The following is a 20,312-nucleotide window of genomic DNA, read 5'->3' on the forward strand; positions in this document are numbered from 1 at the left end:
ACCTAGCCATATGCTATTTGAACATGCAAGGAACACTCATGAACACTCGTGCTGCAAACAATAGCAAGCGCTCTTCTGCCAACCTCTTTGTCCTGCATGCCCAGCACTTATAACGCACCCTCCAGCCCACAGGGCCTCGGCACGGATGCTGTGCCCATCCTGTTGAGCCTCACTGTGCGCACAGTGATGCTACTGACGCCCAAGCGCCGTGGAGAGTATGAGGGTTTTCTCTCCAGCCACACAAAACAGTGAGAGCGATACACTCCGCGAGAGAGGAGTTCCTGGGCCAGAGCCAGGAGAAACCATGTCACTGAAGAGAAAAGACACAGGCAGAGAAAGAGAAAAGAAACAAGTGAGGTAAAGGACAGCCAAAAAAAAAAAAAAAACAAGGAAACATCAAGAGAGGAAGAAGATGAAAAGAGGGGGAAAAAAGTAGAACACGAAAGAAATACGGCCTCGACAGACTTTTTAAAACAGGAAAATAAATCAGAGAAATCACAGGGGAATGTACTTCAAACTTGTCTGTGGCTCCAGACTTACAGACTACACTTTCTTACCTACACACGTTTTCGATTTGTTCCACTTAAGTTACTGAGTAATGCGCTCCATGATAACGTATACAAAAACCAATTTAGAAAGTACGAACAGAAACATCTAGAAAGCAAGTTTGTTCTTATCACATGGTACAACAGTTATGAGCAATTTTTCTTTTACTTGAAACCAACAATACAGGAAACAAAATGCACCTCAGCACATACACACAACTCATAAATCAGAAATGAGACTGATGGTTCCAGTGCTGAATCCCATTCTTAGAGAGTCTAATAGATTAAACTGCATTGTAAACAATAAAATTTTAATTTAAAGCTCATATCTATTATTAAGACTTGGTGATGGAAGAAAAATCAATCCGGGAATATCACATGACCTTCGTTCACACCAGCCATCGTAGCCGTTCTTGTTTATATCGGTTTTATTAAAATCTAAAGTGTATGTCACAATCACAAAAAAAAAAAAAAAAAAAAAAAAAAAAGCATTAACCTATAACCTTGCATTAAACACGGTTAGCGTTATAGTGATTGGCATAACCGCAAAACATGTTCGCTTCAAATTATCAGCAAAAAAATTCATTATCTAAACAGCAATAAATTTAGAGAAACTAATTTTCTAGAATAAACTGAGCCTAAATGCTGATTTCCTCCTCTGATGCATGAATTATAATGAATGAATTATCCATGGTAGTGGGGCACAGTGCGTCACAGGGGTAAATAAGGAATATGGGGAAAAGATCCGTTTTAAAAAATAAATAAATGAATGAATGAATAAATGGAAAATGGAAAATATAAATAAATAAATAAATAAATAAATATCATTGTCTATTTTCTACATACATACAAACTGCTTAATGTACATAATTTAATATTAATATTCGAATAGTATATTCAGAATGCTTCCAAATCTTAGCCATTGAGAACTCTATATGGAAAAAAATTATTATTAATTGCTTTTTCTGGCCATATGTGGGTTTTTTCACCTCCACAATGTTGCACAGAATTCTATAGAATCTCATTGAGAAGCTCTGGCATTCAATTTTCCCTTTACTTTAAATAATAGGCTCAAACCTGCTTCAGCATGACAATACCTCTGAACACAAAGCCAAATCCATAAAGATATGCTATACATGGGTTGGAGGTGGAAAATCTGGAATCGTTTGCTATTGAAGACTTTTGGGATTAAATTGGAACGCTGACTGCACCTCAGGTCCTCCTCATCTCACCTACATCAGATTATGACTTTTCTTGGCTGAATGTGCCCAAATTTCCACAAGCATTTCTTCCACAAACTTTTGACCATATTGTGTGCACCAGTTTGGTAAGTGAGGTATAGAGCGAGGCACCACCCTTACACCCAGCCAGTACACAAGCCATGTCCCACACGGGAGCGAAATGCTGTGTGGCCTCTATTCCATTACAGCACTCATTACTCAGAAGGAACCCTCCATTACATTACATTACAACCTCATTCTGCACAAGTGAATCTTTAAACATGGCTCACATATGGCCTGAGTCAGAATGCACCAAACTCCATCAACAGCATATGACGTGACCGTTCGACACACCAGCTGCACTGGTCTCTGGCGTAACGCTGTTAAGTTACAGTGCAGATCCAGTGTCCTCATTCTTTAATATTACACACGACACGCATACGTCACCTAACATGTGGTTTTACTTACTATACGATTCCCATTTGAACCGATACAAGTAAGAAAGCAAATAAACCTATCCATTGTTTATTGGTAACTTCTTGGATGGCTTTGTTGAGAAAGAGAAAGAACAGCATGAGCTGGAATGTAAAAAAGTCAGGACTTGTTAGCATGTGATCTTAGCCCAGAAGCGAGGAGTAAAACATTCGGAAGCCGTGCCGAATCTTCTAATCTCACATACCACATCTATTCGGCAAAAAAGAACAAAAGTTTTTATCTGTTGCCACGGTTTGTGTTATAAAAGTAATTTTCTCACCAACTATTATTTTCTTACAGATCAAAAACCATCTTGTCAGCTTGAAGAGACACAACAAAAGTTCAAACTCCAAAGTCTATCTCAAAGATTCTCCCAAGCTTTAACTTTACAACCTTAACCTGCCTGTTATACTGGTGACCCCTTTCCAGAAAATCCTAAACAAACACCTCCTCATAGTAAGACTCACCATATCTTCATTTTAACACAGGTTTTAAATGGATTGTGGAAATGTAGATTTTCCAGCATACAGGTAATTAGACAAATAAGCAAAAGGAATGAATTAAAACAAATCTTGATGGTGGAACTAGTGTCAAGCATGACCGTAGAGATCTGTGTTGATGTGTATTCATTAGTACATTGAGGTACTGATGTAGGTGAGGAGGCCTGGGCTGCAGTCAGTGCTCTAATTCATCCTATAGGGTTGAGGCCAGAGCTCTATAGGAGGCCATTCAAGATCTTTCCATGCAGAACCATGTAAGCTATATGTTCAGGTACACAGGGGCATTGGCATGTTGGTTTTGCTGAAAACAGGGTTGGGTCTCCTAGATCAATTGAGGGAAAATGTAATGCTACTGCATTCAAAAACATCTGAAGAACTGCATATGACTGGAAAAGTCAATACATTTGTCCACATCGTGTGTGTGCTTATTTGAATTCAGGCAGTAAGATAGACATTGAAACATCCAAATTTTACTCAGGAACTTCATCTGAACAGTTTTTTCAGGAATCCTAATCATAGCGTAACTCACATTGAAACCAGGGTGTGAGGGTTTTTTTTTTTAATGGAACCATCTTGAAACAGGAAGTAGTAAAACTCATTCGATAAAAAACTTCCACTTTCACTTTTCAACCTACCGTGGAAGAACAAGCCGAGTATCTTCCCCATATAACAAGTATTTATTGCATCAATTTCTGTTGATGGGTTTGTATATAAAACAAAATCTCTGTCCAGGGAGTCACAACAAGCCAGACCTTCTGATTCATGTTCGAATTCCTGTCTGTATGACAATTCCATGAGACAAACCAACTCCAGGTGGCAGGCATCCTCCACGAGATATCTCCATCCAACAGATATGCATGAAAGATCGTGTGGTAATGGTTTCATAAATCCTGTCAGCCAGCATAAAGCTCATTCTTTTACATATTAGTTTTGCGAGCATTGTCATGTGGTTGAATCATTGATTTAAGAAGGACGGTATGATACGAGATACCCAGAAACTGCAGCCGTACAAAGTGAACTAAAGCAACGCTGACTGGTCAGAAAGAATTGATTCATTTTCAATTGCAGCAAATCCGACAGAAATTCCAGCTAAATGTTTTACCCAAGAACAAACTTTTATTAACAAGTCGATAGAAAAAGTTCATGTAGCTGCTAAAAAGCAACGACTAAGTCACAGATGTAATCAGATAAAGAGGACAACCTTTCGTTCACTAATAAATGAAATCTTGGATAATTTACAGGAAGTAAATCCACTAGGGAAAATAACCAACTTCCTACTGGTAAAAGTAACTCCATTGCTAATTTCCCACAATTATGTCCCAGGTGTGTATTGTCCCATCAAAAACACGATTTTAGGATTAGACAAATGGCACCAAAAGGACTCATTTCCTCACCTGGGATCCTCAGGTTAAGATCACAAGCACTTCCAACTGTGGCAACCGAAGCGGCTCGTTGGCGGTGGCTGATACTCTCACGGATTCGTCCTTCTCCTGTTACTTTCACACTGAATGGACTCCCTGTGGACAGACAGGAGAAAACTGAGAATGCCAAAGAGAGCCAGTCGTACCCTTCACAAAGCTCTGCAGTGTTGCACTTCAGCGGAAGACAATATCTGTGTACAGCCGTACAGTAAAAGCTGGGCTTCGGTTATTAACTGCAGGTTAGTACAAAAAGTCACTGCATTGTTTGTGTAAAAGCTGAACAATTTAATACCAAAGCTTCAATCCTGTCGGGATCGGAACCAAGGATCAGAGTCCATGAACTGCAATCCTGAGAGATCAGTGTTGGATCGAGTCAGTCCGCATAATTTAGAATTGAGAGTACATTTTAAGTGGATTTACTTAGAGATAATAAATCTTTTAATTCATTATTTCTTTTTTTATTTTGGCTGATATTAAAATCGATGCCCACTTCAAAATCTGACAGCAGAAGCAGTTTCCTTACATATCTTTATAGACCCTGGCCTACAGTACGCCACTCTTTCATCTGCAAAATGAGACTGAAGCAGCATTTATAACCTTTGATTCCTTTTCCCTGTAATCTGAGTAGAGCTCTTTTAATAGTGACCTTCACAGCAACCGCACACCTGTAGGAACTGAGACATTAGACAGTCCAATGGGAACTGAAGAACTCCTGAGGCTACTCATTCGCATGAGTTAGTTATGCTACACCAATTCATATATTTTAATCCTTTTCCACACATACACGAATGGAAAGGAATAGTTACCTGTGGTTTCGTGGCTGGTGTCCGTGTAGTGACGTAAATGCAATTTGTTACTGTACTTAAGTAGCTTTTTCGCGTATCTGTACTTTAATGAAGTATTTCCATTTGCAGAGACTTCACTACATTTCCAAGTCAAAAAATCTCAACTACATTTTGCGAAATCAGCCGTTTCTTTAATTATTAGTGGTAAAGCCAGTAGCAAACCACCAATCAGGGTCGAGCATACGCTCTCTTTTGAACTTGTTTTGATTGGCGCTTCGTAGTATCTACTTATCACGACCATACAGTTCAGCATCAGTTCAACAGCAAGCAGAACATTTTGAGAGGAATAAATGATGGAAGAAACTCCTTGCCGTACTTGCTGTAACACACTTGGCCTTTTTGAATGTAGTTGAAAAAAAGGTTTTGGGCTCATGATAAATGTTAATAGATATCAATCAGTGTTTGACTAATTAATTAATAAATTAATAAATTAGCTAATTAATTTGCCAACTGACATTAATTGGTTAATTGATTGGTTGATTAATTAATACATTTGTTAAGATTAACATTCGAGTCTTACGTGAAAATTTTAAGGGAGCACTTTCACTGGATTGTTACTGGATAATTTTACTGAGTGATCTGTATTTTAACTCAAGTACATGGTTCAGGTAGTTTATCCACCACTGGTAGGGTGTCAGAGCGCAGATTAAGTAAAAATTTAGCATAAAATTATGTAATGCATTTAACTTACCAGGAACGTGCTCTTCTGCAAACCTAATGGACACTACATAGGTACCGGGCTCTGTAGGACAGTAGGCAACACCACAGGTCCCATCGTCCATGTCCTCTGTCTGAATGTCCACCTTGCTTGGGCCTTCAATGGACAGAGCCAGTCCTCCATAACCTTGGTGCACAGAAGACTGAGATTAGTCATTATTATTTACAATTGGCATCTTCTCGAACATGCGTAAACTAACTACAACCAGGAATTTTTGACTTTACAAAGAATTCCAATATAATGCCATACCAATTACGTCTATTTACAAATTCCCTCTTGAGCCACTTTTAACTGTCTATTTGAATCCTATTTTGCCCAATTAACCAGATTAGGGAACATAAATACACCAGTAAATTAGGCAAATAAAAAAAAAGGCAGACATTCTGGCAAAAAATTGACTTGTTCAGTCAGCGCTTACACAGTCCACCCAAGAGATGATGCAATTTAGACTAAATAGGCCATAATTACATGGCACTATTTCAAGAATTTGATGGGGAAATGCCTGCTGTAAATCATTCCCGTCAGGATTATTCAATTAACTAACATCTACATCTGGCCTACTGCTCTATAACAGGCATCCAAAACATCATCGTTCATCAGCTTCCTCAAACATAACGCAACACAGGCTGTTCTTTTCTAGGTCAATACGTCTTATCGTTAAAGAAAGGGATGGCAGCTCCTGAATATCAGTCACTTTGTATTCGTGAGTACATGATATACTGAATGTGTTCTGTAAACCCAAAAAAATTGGTATTAAGAGTTTTCTTTTAGGTTTTAAATAACACTTTGACCAGGACTCAAAACTCACCAGCATCTCTCGTGTCCACTATAAAGTCAGCCATCTGGAATGTGTGACCTTCCACCAGGCCCGGCCCGAACACCTTCACCCTGCTGGCGTCTCCAATCTCAGACTGCACCACCATGATGGAGATGGGACTGTTGGCAACATGGCGTCCGTTCTTCTTAATGCTGACCAAGTGCTCGCCGACTTCTCTGGGAATGAAAGAAATACCTGGGGGATGTAGAGAAAAGAGGGAAAAATGGCATCAATTGTACAAAAAAAGGATAAAGAAACAATAATGGGATCCTATGGGATCTAACTTAGTTTGTGTGTTATGAGTTTCACTGGCAGGAGCAAGGCGATCAAAAAAAAATAAAAGTAATTTTAAAGCTTTAGTCAGCATATTTGGTGGACTAAAGCTGGCTGTTGCAATACAAGTTAAATGTATTACACTGCAGGGAGGTACTGCATTTTTTTTCTATCTTGCAGAACTTTAATGCAGATATAAGTGAAAAGGAGAACGTAGGAAAGTATACTATAAATCTTTATTTACATTAATGCCATTTGGCAGACGCCATTATCCAGAGCGAAGTTGAAGGTTAAGAGCCTTGCTCAAGGGCCCAGCAGTGGCAAATTGGTGGTATTTGGATTTGAAGTCCATTGTCCACTGAGCTACCATCTCCCCCCTAATCTAGCTCTTTTCTGACCCAAGCTATACAATCAATAAAAAGTTCTACAATTCTAGAAAAAAATAACTTTTTATTATGAGATCCTCATACCAATGTGGTTGTTCGGCTGCCTCTTGAGGAGACAGGGTTCATCACGACCTGAGGGAGCTTTGATGCTAGCTGTGAGCTGACTGAGGTCCGTTTCTGTGATATCCAGTGCAAAGTCAGCTGCTGAGCCCAGCTTTACCTGAGACCTCCTTTTGTTGTCTTCTGCAAAAAAGAACAAAAATCCAATACCTCAGAAAGGACCAAGCCATACGTTTAATTATAAAACGCAAATATAAATTACAGCACAGTGAAATTCTTTTTATCATATTCCCAAACTTCTTAGGATGTCAGGGTTCTAAGCGCAAGGTCACAGATAGGATTAAGGGCCTTGTCCTGATTAAGGGTCATTCACTGTGTTATTGTTCTATAGTACCATGTTGTAGTGTTTACACAAATGCACATTATGTAGTCGTACGTGTACATCTGTTTATGTCTTAGTTCCATGGCGTCTTGTGTATTTTTGTTATTTCATGTAGCACCTTGTTCCTGGTGAAACATTGTTTGGTTACACCGTGGACTGAAAAAACTGTATATTTTATATTATAAATTATATATAATATACAGTTGGTACAGTACATGCTGTAACCAAACAACTATATACACTGCTCAGGCATAACATTATGACATCATAATATAATGAGCGGTGAAGTGAAAAACACTGATTATCTCGTCATCATGGCACCGGTTAGTGAGTGGGATTTATTAGGCAGCAAATAAACATTTTGTCCTCAAAGTTGATGTGTATGAAGCAGGAAAAATGGGCGAGCGTAAGGATTAGAGTGAGTTTAACAAATTGTGACTGGTAGAAGACTGGGTCAGAGCATCTTTAAAACTGCAGCTCTTGTGGGATGTTCCTTGCCTGCAGTGGTATCTATCAAAAGTGCTCCAAGGAAGGAACAGTGGTAAAACGGTGACAGGGTCATGGGTGGCTGAGGTTCAATGATGCAGGTGTGGAGCGACAAACGAGCTCCTGTAGCTCAAATTGCTGAAGAAGTTAATGCTGTTTATGCTCAACAGGTCAGGACTGTTTTGGCAGTAAGAGGGGGACCAACACAATATTAGGGAGGCGGTCATAAAGTTATGCCTGGTTGGTGTATTATATTCTATAAAACAATAAATACCAATTTGATGATAAACAATTGACCTGAATGGTGGCATCTTGGAGGTACTGGGGATTTAAACCCCTGAACCTCTGAACAGTAATCGAGTGTCTTAACCTCGAGTCACTATTGCGCCCATTAAATACCTTAATAATCAAAATGAATGCTGTACAGTACTATACATGCAGCTCAAGTCCTTACCTGTGATCCTGGCAGTAAAGGGGCTGCCAGCTATGTGCTTGTCATTATAACGCACCAGAATGTTGTAATCTCCAGGTAGTGTAGGAATATACGTGACCGTACAAGTGCCATCCTTGTTGTCAATGCAACTGATCTCTGCCTTTGACGGGCCTTCGACAGCCAGGTCAAGTCCACCTACACAAAAAAATATACAAAATCGCTATCAGTCAAAAAACTAAAACATGTTACCAAGATTCAGACGTATTATAAAGTGTCTTATGTGATATATTTTGTAAAAAGGCTGTGAAAAGCCTTTATAATTATATACATATGCCCACCTTCTGCAGCATCCTCAGTGTAGATGGTAAAAGTAGCTGGTTTGTTAGCAACACCATACACGAGGCCTGGGCCGTTCGCGGTCACATTGGGACTGTTAGCGTTGTTGACATAGAACTGTAGAGGACTCTCTGTGGAGAAAACCCACACATGTTCAGTTCATTCGGCAGTGATTTAGGACATGCCAAAAAATATGCTAATAACTGCGAAGTTTCATGTCACTATTAAACTTTTCTATTCCAAGGTAAAATCATATGTCCACAAAGTGTTTAAAAGTGCAAGCGACTGCATTGAGAGGTGACGCAATACTCTCCTGGCTACTGTTGGATTTCAGAACAGATTCTTGCGAAAGGACTTGGCTCAATGCCATTTTTTCTCTCTCGGTCATTGCAAAAGAAAGACAAAAAAAAAAATAAGTACAGAGCGAACAATAGACAATGAACATTTTATCAAGGTGGAGTGTTAATGCTGAAGCGGATATCCACATGTGTAATTAGACTTGAGTCATCGTTTATCCTGGGGCAATTGAAGGAACAGTGAATCACGCATGATTCATGCCATATATGGTAATATGGCTAGGGGGAAGGCTTGTCTAAATGACTCTATTGTTCAACCTGAATCGATGCACTACACTAGCATAATTCATGACACTTAATACCTGCTGTGGCAGCTGACAAATGTGGATTAGTGACTGGATCATGTCATGGCTGCCTTTTGTGCGAGCCCTGACACGATCCTCGCTTGAGTCTATGGTTCCCATACTACACAGAGGCTGCATTCCCTGAGCATGAAGTCATACAAGAGATCTTGCACAACGTCAAAGTAAATCATTATAAACGATTAGTCTTCCCTATCCTCACTACTTCTCTAGGAAAACAGCATGAAAGGTGAAGCTTTTCAACTCCCTTCAACCTCAACCTCAACGTTGACGCATGTTGCGAGCCTGCACACAGGAAGGATGGAGGGAAGAAAGCTGAGAGGGAATTAATTATGGAGGAGGACACTGATACTCAGCTGGTAAGAGCTGCATGTTCTTTTTGCACACTGCTGATTTTTAATGTACTTCAGTCAGCATTTTTTTCAAGCCCCAAGACACACCCATGCCCTTTTACCTGGTATGTGCAAGCCATTGTATTTAATGTGCATCTCGTGGAGTCCCGCCTCTGTTGGAGCATATTTTACAGTGACTGTGCCGTCCTTGTTGTCGATGATCTCGGGCTGAGCTGTTTTGCCTGATGGCATGTGAACTTCGCCTGGAGATGAAAAGCACAGTTAAATGATGTCATTATCAAAAATTATTATAATAAAAAATTGGTCTTTATTCGATTGAACACTAAGAATTGAACATTGAGTATTTCACAATCAATTCACAAACCTGGACGACTTGCAGATGCACAATGTATGTCAAAAGTTCAGAAACATTGAGTCTTTGATGGTTTTCGAGACAAGTGCATGTTCCTTTTGTTAATATGCAACAAACTAGGTCATTTAACAGTATGCAGTAATTTATAAATGCACAAATCTTATTATTTACACACAGTTCATCTCTCCAAACATTCAGCTGAAATACTCTGCCATGCCTCTTGTTCTAATTCGTCATTAGTTGAAGATTTCTTTCTGACCTTTTAAACCAGGTCATCCCAGAGAGGATTTAAGTGCAATGACTGGGCAGGCTATTCTATGACCGATAACTCCACCCCTCTATTTGCATTTGCTGCATATTTGCTCTCTAACAGAGCTTGGACGTAAGCTTCGGGTCATTTTCTTGTTGTATAGTGCAGTTGGTTTCGATTAGCGCCAGTCCAGAGAGAGATTGGCATTGTGTTTAAGTTTCGAATGGCGGCCATGTTGGTCTCTAACCTTCCCTGCTCCAGAACAACCCCAAACCCCTCCACGTTCGACTGTGATAGTGAGGCAGTTTGCTAACATCTTCTCCTCTTCTACATCATACAGAAGTTCATCTGAACGATGTCAAATTTGAACATATTTTCAACATTCTTTTATTCATTCACTGTCCAATTCTTTTGCCTAGTGTTTTGCATACAAATGCATATTGCATATGCATTTCATTGGCTCTGTAAATGTACCTTGCACAGTGACAATGAGGTTGAATCTAAAAAAACAAATCTAATAAACAGGAACATGCACGTGTCTCAAGAACAAGCCACTGTATGAACAGTAAAGAGGAATATCTATCTTTTACATAAACATTATAAGGCTATAACTTCTTATATTTGTGCTCTTTATTCTATGAATACAAGCATAAATAATTTAATAATGACCATTATATGAACTTAGCGCTCACCTGTGATTTCACCCTTGCTAAGAGTGAAGGGGATCACCATGTCGAATGGCCGGAAGCCAGCGCCGTTCATACTGCTCACAGGAACGTAAGCACCATCCGTGACCTGTGCGTGAGAAGAAACACAAATTATAAAGAGGACATTTAGGATTTCCTAGAAGGGCTCCAGATCAACAAGGGTGTTTTATAAAAATATCCATTCTCTGAAACTCTGTTTGAAAAGTGAAAAGAAGTGCAGGAAGAGCGGAGACGTATCGGTTCAGTGATTCAGCCATGGCAGAAACATGCATCAGACACCTAAATGATGAATCAAACTCCTGCAACACCTGCAAGAGTTATGACAAAGATTCTGAAAAAAGAGTTAGAAGGAAGCAGGAGATTGAACTCTTGTTTAAAAAAAAAAAAAAAAAATTTTTATATTTATATATATATATATTTATATATATATATATATATATATATATATATATATATATATATATATATATATATATATATATTTATATATATATATATATATATATATATATATATATATATATATTTATATATATATATATATATAAAATAGAATTTTCAATCCTCATGTACAGTGTGTATTTTATGCGGTGGTATCAAAAAAGTTTTCTAGAGCTGCCCTGTTTATAAGAAATTACTTTATTTATCCATGCTAACACACTACCTCCTTCAAAATACTCCCCTTGCACAGTAAAACAGCTCCCAGCATTCCTGCCTCTTCTGAAATGTGTCCTGGAAGTTTTTCTTTTAAAGTGTGTCAATCACCTTCTGCCATTCACGCTGGATCTCTGCAATGGTGTCAAAACGGCGACCTTTGAGTCGGATCTTCATCTTCAGGAAGAAAGCAAACTCTGCAGGAGCCAAATATGGATTTTTTCCCCTGATGATCATCATGCACAAGTAGCCGAACGGTCTCGACATTTTCGAGCTTGTTGAAGGTCTTTCTGATCTCTCTTCTTCTTCCTTTCTTGAAGCGCGCCCGCGATTCGAAAAACACCTCAAGTGAATCGCTGCAGCATCGCCGTGTGTCGAACGTATGTCATGTCAAACGTCTCTGTGGTAGATTTATCCGGTTTCACTCGGTATTTCACGTTTGCTCTTTGTTTTAACTTGCTGGCCGTGATGAAATTGCAGACGTGATCAGAATAGCACCATTATTAGTCTCAAAACTTTTTGATACCACCTCATATTTAGATATTTTGTAATTAGTGTTGTTGTCTGGGCCACATTTTACTGAACCCCTGATTTCTCTCCAAACAAACCCGAAAGCCCTCTGATCATCTTTTCTCAGGCTCCAGTATGAAAGAAAAGTCATTTCTAAGGAAATTCAGCCACAAAAGAGAACAGTCTCGATTCAGGAATTTGAAGGGAGATGAGCTATGAAACAGCCATTTCCTGAAAAGAACGATATAAAAAAAGGTCTGAGTCGGACCTGCATAAAAATCATTTCCATTTCAAGGTAGAACAGGAGCAATGGGATGAAAACCCAAGATAAACATACAGCCAGGGAGAGAGAAAAAGAGAGAGAGATTAAAAAGTGTGTGTGTATCTAGCCAGCCTGGAGGTCAGCACACAGGCTGAAAAGAGGAAGCGGTAATGAAAGTAGTGCATTCAGGGATCCCATCGCCGGTGCAGGCTGTGTGAAGGAGGGATGAGAGATGGATAAGAGGGACGAGGGAGTGTGGGGTGTGTGTACCCAGGGCTGGAAGCCGGCGCCTGGAGCGACTTGATTCTGCTGGAGTGACTGCTGCTGCAGCAAAGGAGCCTCATCAGTAGCCTGGGAAATGAGAGAGCAGGTTACACAAACACTATGGACAGACAGGGGATTTTGGAATAAAAATACCATGCGTCGTGTGAAATGTGATATTTTGCATTTTTCGGCATGTAGATATCCAAATACTCCAGCTAACATTCCAGCAATTGTATTTTTACTACTAAAATCTAGCATGCATCAGAACAAGACTTTTCCCCTCCGATGCACCAAACAAGAGTAAGAAAACACACCCTATTAAACCACCTTCTGGTTTCAGAATTTTGATTTATAATAATTCACAGATTTATTCATTCAGTTTTCTAGCAGGTGTTTTTGTTTACTTACATTTGATCTAACTTAATCTGATAAAGCTGCAAACAGATGTTTTCGTGTAGATAAATGTGTTGTTATAGTATACGAGCCTTATTGCATTAAAACCATCAAACACCTACTCGGTTCATATTTTTAGTTTGATTGCGATTTCACAGCCCACAAACTTATTCGCATGTTCTATCTGTTAATCTGTTATTATTAGCTGATCCTCACCATGACTTTAAAAGGGCTGTGAGGGATGTTTTCTCCACCGAATCGCACGTAGATGACGTAGGTCCCAGGCTTGAGTGCAGTGTAGAAGATGTCGAAGGTGCCGTCCTCGTTCTCGATGACCTCCGCCTCCACCTCGGTTCCATCGGGTGTGACCACGACGCATGAGACCTTCCCTTTCCCTGCACCTTTCGTGTTCACCACAAAGCCCACCTCTTCTCCAATGCCGATGGTAGGCCCGATGCCAGGACCTGTGAAATAAGAATCGGACGTTTAGTCTGTATTGAGAAAATAATGAGTGTAAAATGGAAGGAATCTGGTCACGTGACTGATTTATACACTAAGAACCGGGTTTACGGTACATTGAAGGATGCATTAATAAGCAATATTCTTTTGCTGATGTTCAGACTCACCAGTGGCTGTGCACTTGCTAGCGTCTCCCGTAGTAGTTGCCCGCACTCTATACGGAGAAGTCGGAATCTCGTCGCCTCCATATTTGATGACGATGGTGTAGCGTCCCACTTTATCGGGCACATACGACACTTGGTATGTCCCGTCCTGGTTATCCTGAACGTTGATCTTTTTCGCTTTTCCCTCTTTGTCCTGCGGATTCAAATTTGCACATCACTACTGGCCTGTCTAGTCTCATACTGTCAGGAGAAGAGTAGCGATGACAAAAAGATCGGGAGAAATCTCACAACGAGCAGAAACTAATCTTCGAGCCAAGGAGCACAGAGGTCTAGGGATGAACCGAGCTCAGCGCAAGTTCACAAACACGGACGGGAGTGCAGCTTTGGCTCGCTTACAACCTATATAATCATGCAAGTAGTGCTTCATCACTTTCCAGACAGTAAAATAGAGGGGTGAGAGGCCCTGGTGGAAATTACTCAAAACACAACTGCTTAAGGGACTGCGCATTTGGCTTTAATAAGACATCCATTTCTCTTACTACTGGCCTATTACACTAATCCCTGGATGTGCTTTTCTGGACCTCGAGGAGACACGGAAATAAGTGGGAACGTGTTTGAGCTATCTAATGATAAAAAGAGTGATGTGGTCATTTCTCAAGGCCAGACGAAATTAAACAGTAATGGCTGAGAGAAATACAGAATACTGCAAATATACAACATGTGGTAGTCTAACACTGATTAGTGTTTGAGTACTAAATCTACCGTAAATTAGTTTAGTCTATTTGTAGCTTTTCACTTCAATTATCTCGAACAAGTCAGACCTTCTGGCGTTCTCTATACAGTCTGGTACTGTTTGTGCGGTATATTTACCATGGCCATGACCCGTCAAACTTAAATGGAAGTGACCATTTGACTGACATTTCTAACAGCCAACCATTGACTATAAGCTTTATATTACTGCACACTGATTAATAAGTAATGGGAAGTGGTGGCTAAGCGGTTAAGACATGGTCAGAAGACCAGCACTTTCCACTGTTGGGGCCTCTGAGCAAATGCCATAAATTTAAATGTAAATAAACATACATAGGTAGAGAAGAATTTGAGCAGCTGTGTGTCATCTGGGACATCTTGTTTTATTAGAATTTATTTCTTAAGAAAGAAAGAAAGAAAAGAGCGGGAGGAATGGGGTGAATGAAGTGAGGGAGCAAAGAAAGAAAGAAAGAAAGAAAGAAAGAAAGAAAGATGGTGAATATAGAAAAGGAGCAAAGAAAGAAAGAAAGAAAGAAAGAAAGAAAGAAAGAAAGAAAGAAAGAAAGAAAGAAAGAAAGAAAGAAAGAAAGAAAGAAAGAAAGAAAGAAAGAAAGAAAGAAAGAAAGAAAGAAAGAAAGAAAGAAAGAAAGAAAAGAGCGGGAGGAATGGGGTGAATGAAGTGAGGGAGCAAAGAAAGAAAGGAATAAAGAAAGAAGATGAGAGGGAAAATGAAAAGAGGGAACAAAGAATAATAGAAAAAAAGGAAAGAAAGACAGATGGATAAGTAATTGGGTAGGTTGATGGATGGATGGATGGATGGATATTTGAATTTCTAAGATATCTGATATTGTGAGAGTAAATATAAATAAATAATTATTACCACCTGATTGGACAGATTTGCGTATGTAAATTTGTGTATGCAAATGTAAAATATTTTTACAATTTTGTCATATCGCTATCATCGTAACATTGAAAAATTGTAAGTCGAACCATCGTAACTCAGCTGTATTTTGATATTTCTTTTTCAAAATCATAAAAATGGTGAATTTTTTAAATATGAAAAATGGATTCAAAGCTTGAGCCTATATATAACTTGCACTTTAATCCAAACTCTAATGGTAGTGTACCACTCTGTAGTTGACTCACAGTTATCTCGACTGATAGCTGACCCTCTCCTGCATCCTTGGCATCGATGGTAAACTCGACAGGGAGGCTGGCAGGCAGGCTTGTAGTCAGTCCCGGCCCGCTGGCACGAACTTTACTGGCGTCGTGTGTGGGCAGGACACGCAGTTTAAACGGGCTGAAAAAAGGACAGTGTGTAGAAGTCGTTACAGATCAAAAATTATTGCATACATATGGAAGAATGCTGGAGTGTCACGCTAACCTGCGTGGGATCTCTTCCTCTGCGTACTTGACCGCTACCGAGTAAGGACCTTCCACAGAGGGCGTGTATGCTACGGTGTGCGTTCCGTCTCCGTTATCCTTTACTTGAACCGGCTCAGCCACGCCTGAATGGAAGCAATGATTAAATAAATTACAGATGTCTAGTCAGGCTTTAAATCGTATGAGACATTTCGTTTTAGTTTTTTTCTCACCTTTAGGGCCTGTTACAGCTACAGACAATGGTGCTATTCCAGCCTTGCTGCAATCCACAGTGAAAGTCTGAGGGATCTTGGCACGAACAGCTGAACCCACTCCAGGCCCTGAAAGCTTTACTTTACTAGAGTCCACCATGTCCTTAACTGGCACTCTGAATGGACTTCCTGAATATAGAATAAAAATGACAAATATAAAAATGTAAACAATTAATAACTGATGCATGGCCCCGTGGTTAGATTAGACTTTAAACCAGGTAAATGCATCTATTTACCCTCGCAGAAAGTGAGAACGTCTTTAGAGCAGGAAAACTAAGGCGTTTGAAAACGCATATTTATCTCTCCATTTTTAGTCAATGAAAATTTAGCTTTTTGAAAACACTCTCCAAGTAATTTCCGGACTATTAAGCGCACCCAAATATTCAAATTTTACAAAGATTTATATTTTGAACATAAACACGCCGCACCTGTCTATAAGCCGCAGTCTACACTGAAACTAATGAACTTTACACAGGCTTTAATGAAAGACAGTGTCTGTTACATGGTTTGTATCTAAACAGTAGCCTACCAAGAAAGTCATTGTTCACTGTCTTCCTCCTTCCTTTCACAACAATTTCTCTCGAGAGTTTATCTTTTGGCATTGTTGTGCGTTTAAAAATCACCATCGGTGAAGCTTTTCTCCAGATGCTGTGCAGCTCAGAACACAGGTGAAGTGTATTTTTTCATGCCCGGTTGTTTTCAGCGTGACGAATAATTCGCATTTCCTGTAGACAGTCCGAGTGAGCGGCAGGTCAAACATCAGAGGAACATCATCCATATTTATGATGTGGTAAGGTACGATTCAGTGAGAGCGCATCTGATTTAATATTAAGAGTTTCATTGGTTCACCTGAACCCGTTCGGTAATTTCATTGGTCTAATGTTATGTCGCTCAGTTTTTTGGCTTGAAGTTTGTGAAACCGGGAAAAACCCAGAAAAAAATCCATAAATTAGCCGCTTCATTGTTTAAGCCGCGGAGTTCAAAGCGTGGGAAAAAAGTAGCGGCTTATAGTCCGGAAAACACGGTAAATAAACATCAGGCAAAACTGACGCAGGTCGAAGCATCTTACGGTTTACTTATGCACAGTACAGAGATGTGAGCGTTTTTTCAAATGTTTTAGTGTGTATGGCCGACTTTTGAGGAACGATCGAAAACGATGGTGTGGATGCGGAGCGTTTTTATATAAAACGCCGTTTTCAAATGTACAAAGGTATTAGGACAACTGACTTTTCCAGCCACTCGTGGTTCCCCCCCCACACTCTTACCCCAAATTTGGAGGCATACAATTGTAAATGATGCCTGAATAATATAGAATATTTAAAGGAACACTGCACTGTTGATGTTAACACCATATAAGGCTTTTTGTGAGGCTTACAAAATACAACACAATATGTACCTGGAATGTGCTGTCCTCCATATGTAATGTTCACATCATAAGGTCCAGGAATGTAAGGAGTGTACTCGACATCACAGCTGCCATCCTTGTTGTCTTTGCAGGACATCTTGGATTCAGATGGGCCCTCAACCGTGATGCCCAGGCCACCGATACCAGCTCCCCTGTGTAATCAGGCACAATATAAGACCTTAAATGCTCTTTAATTGAAGCATTTCTTGTTCACTTTTGTAGGCATTTATACGCAAGTCCTAAGAGGATATGCATTATTTTGTATTTTTTTTCTGGTTTTCTCGTGAAAAGACAAAAGTTGGTTTTCTCGTTGTCACGACTAAATATTCTCGTTATTTAGATAAAAACACTGTTTCCTCATGATCAGCACTTAATTTTTTTTGTGTATTCACCATTAGAGCATGTTCTTGAGGCAACATCACCGCGGCATCGTCGAAGATCGCATTAACTTTTACAGTGATCAGAGACATAATCAAAGTGAAATAGCTCTGTGTCTGTCAGTGATTGACAACATACACATAAGACACACAGCTATTTCAGTTTGTGTGAGTCCCTGAGTGCGAATGCGATCATCCGTGATGCTGCTGCCTTTCGAACATGCTCTAATGCCAAATAAACAGAAAAATTAAGTACCGAGGAAACAATGTTTGTTATGTCAAGATCAGGAGAAGAAAACTTTTGTTGTGGTGAAGAAAAAAAAAGTTGTGATCACAAGAAAAAATATTTAAACGCATTGTCTTCCAGACATTAATTAGTATTTCTTTAATGTGAATTAACAATACAAACTGCTGCTTTAAGTTTAAACATAACAGTAAAATAAATAAAAGGGGCGTTACCTTGTGATTATCGAGAACTTATTCGGTTTGTTGGTTAGCGCTTCTTCCAATCCAGGGCCTTCAGCTACAACTCGAGTGGGATCACAACCCTCACTAACTTCTACCTGGAACGGGCTCTTAGGCAGAGGAGTCTCATCATAGAGCACCTCGATAGCATGAACACCTACAAGCAACATTGCGTATAAAATTACCCACCAACAGCCAAGCATCATCTTCAACTGCTGTAAAAAAATATATCATACAGCAATAATTAAAGAGTACAATATACTTGTTTTGGGCCGTACCATTCTCAAATGGAGTATACTCGACTTTATAAGTGCCATCGCCCTGGTCATCGATGGTGCAGTCTGTAGGAGCACCAGATGGGTTCTTAATCTCAGCTTTTATGTGCTGTCCTCCTACTTTGTTCAAAGCCCGAGCATCGACAGTGAAGTCAGTGGTGGCCTCTCTAAAGACACCTGCAGGGTGACAAAGGAAGCCAAATGATGTACATAAAAACGAGTTAGACAACATGAATGAGCTCATACCACAAAGGATAACCATCTATCAAAATAAAACAATTCATCTCCTTAAAAGTGTCATCATAAATCCAATGCTTTAAAGGATAACAGTCAGAGATTTAAGCTCAACATGATGTCATTGGAAATATGAGACAAGGAGATGGTTTGCCATGTCTTGATAATAAAAGAGCAGGTTAGAGAAGAAGAGTGAGTCTAAAATGAATCAGAAAGCCAAAAAAAACAGATCTCATAATGCGGTGTATGAAAAAAAAATCTGAAAAAAAAAAAAAAAAAGAAAAAACATACCTTCACCAACCACTCCTGGCCCAAACACCTTCACCTTGCTGGTGTCGACTGCTGGATCCACCACCACTTTGGCAGGGAACTGTGGGACGGCCTTCCCTCCATACTTAAGCAACAGTGTGTACATGCCCGATGTCAGTGGCATGTAAGTCACAGTGTAAGTTCCATCCTTATTGTCCAGCACTTCTGTCTTCGCCTTGGAGCCCACATCAGGCACAGCCTCCAACGTCAACTTTCCAGGCCCGGCTTTGGCACAGTCCACGTTGAGCACGCTGATCTCGCCCACTTTACCACGTTTCAGCCCTGAACCTGAGGCCACCACCTTTGAGGGGTCAAAGGGGTACTGGATGTCAGCGTGGAAAGGAGATCCGGGTATGTGTGTGTTTTCAAACAAGATGTTAACAAGGTATTCGCCAGGCTCAGTGGGAAGGTAGGATACGGAGCATGTGCAGTCACCGTTATCCGAACACTCGATTTTGGCTTCGGTGGGACCCTCTACAGTCAGACCAAGGCCACCTGTTCCTGCGCCATTGGTGTCGATTGTGAATTCCGCAGGACTCCCAACCAATCCTCCTTTCAACCCTGGACCATAAGCTTTGACCTGTGAAAGAACAGCCATTCATCAACTCCCAGCTATTACAGTATATACATGGATCAGGCATATAATTATGGCATTATAGCATTTTGACTTCTGATTATCTCTTCATTTCAGCAATTGTTAGTGGATTGGATATATTAAGCAGCAAATAAACATTTTGTCTTTTTGGCTTCTAAATTGATGTGTTAGAAGCAGGAAAAGTGGGCAAGAGTAAGGATTCGAGCAAGTTTAACAAAGGCCAAATTGAGACGGCTAGACGACTGGGGCAGAGCATCTCCAAAACTGCAGCTCTTTTTGGAGTGTTCCCGGTCTACAGTGGTCAGAATCTATTAAAAGTGGTCCAATGACGGAACTGTGGTGAACT

The 20,312-nt window shown here is 39.9% G+C and overlaps 1 protein-coding gene across 1 annotated transcript in view; it reads right to left on the bottom strand.

Annotated features, from left to right (window-relative positions):
* Positions 1–20,312, bottom strand: part of LOC124402516 (filamin-B) — a 79,705-nt gene that overhangs the window by 11,056 nt on the left and 48,337 nt on the right. Inside the window, 18 exon segments of the mRNA XM_046875602.1 lie at positions 4,134–4,256; positions 5,697–5,849; positions 6,532–6,735; positions 7,284–7,442; positions 8,582–8,755; positions 8,899–9,027; positions 10,009–10,149; positions 11,202–11,304; positions 12,913–12,993; positions 13,516–13,763; positions 13,926–14,115; positions 15,819–15,972; positions 16,057–16,180; positions 16,268–16,435; positions 17,703–17,863; positions 18,548–18,710; positions 18,832–19,005; positions 19,354–19,951. Coding sequence (XP_046731558.1) covers positions 4,134–4,256; positions 5,697–5,849; positions 6,532–6,735; positions 7,284–7,442; positions 8,582–8,755; positions 8,899–9,027; positions 10,009–10,149; positions 11,202–11,304; positions 12,913–12,993; positions 13,516–13,763; positions 13,926–14,115; positions 15,819–15,972; positions 16,057–16,180; positions 16,268–16,435; positions 17,703–17,863; positions 18,548–18,710; positions 18,832–19,005; positions 19,354–19,951 — 3,247 coding nt within the window.

This window comes from Silurus meridionalis, chromosome 19 (genome assembly GCF_014805685.1).
Source record: "Silurus meridionalis isolate SWU-2019-XX chromosome 19, ASM1480568v1, whole genome shotgun sequence".
Classification (NCBI taxonomy): Eukaryota; Metazoa; Chordata; class Actinopteri; order Siluriformes; family Siluridae; genus Silurus; species Silurus meridionalis.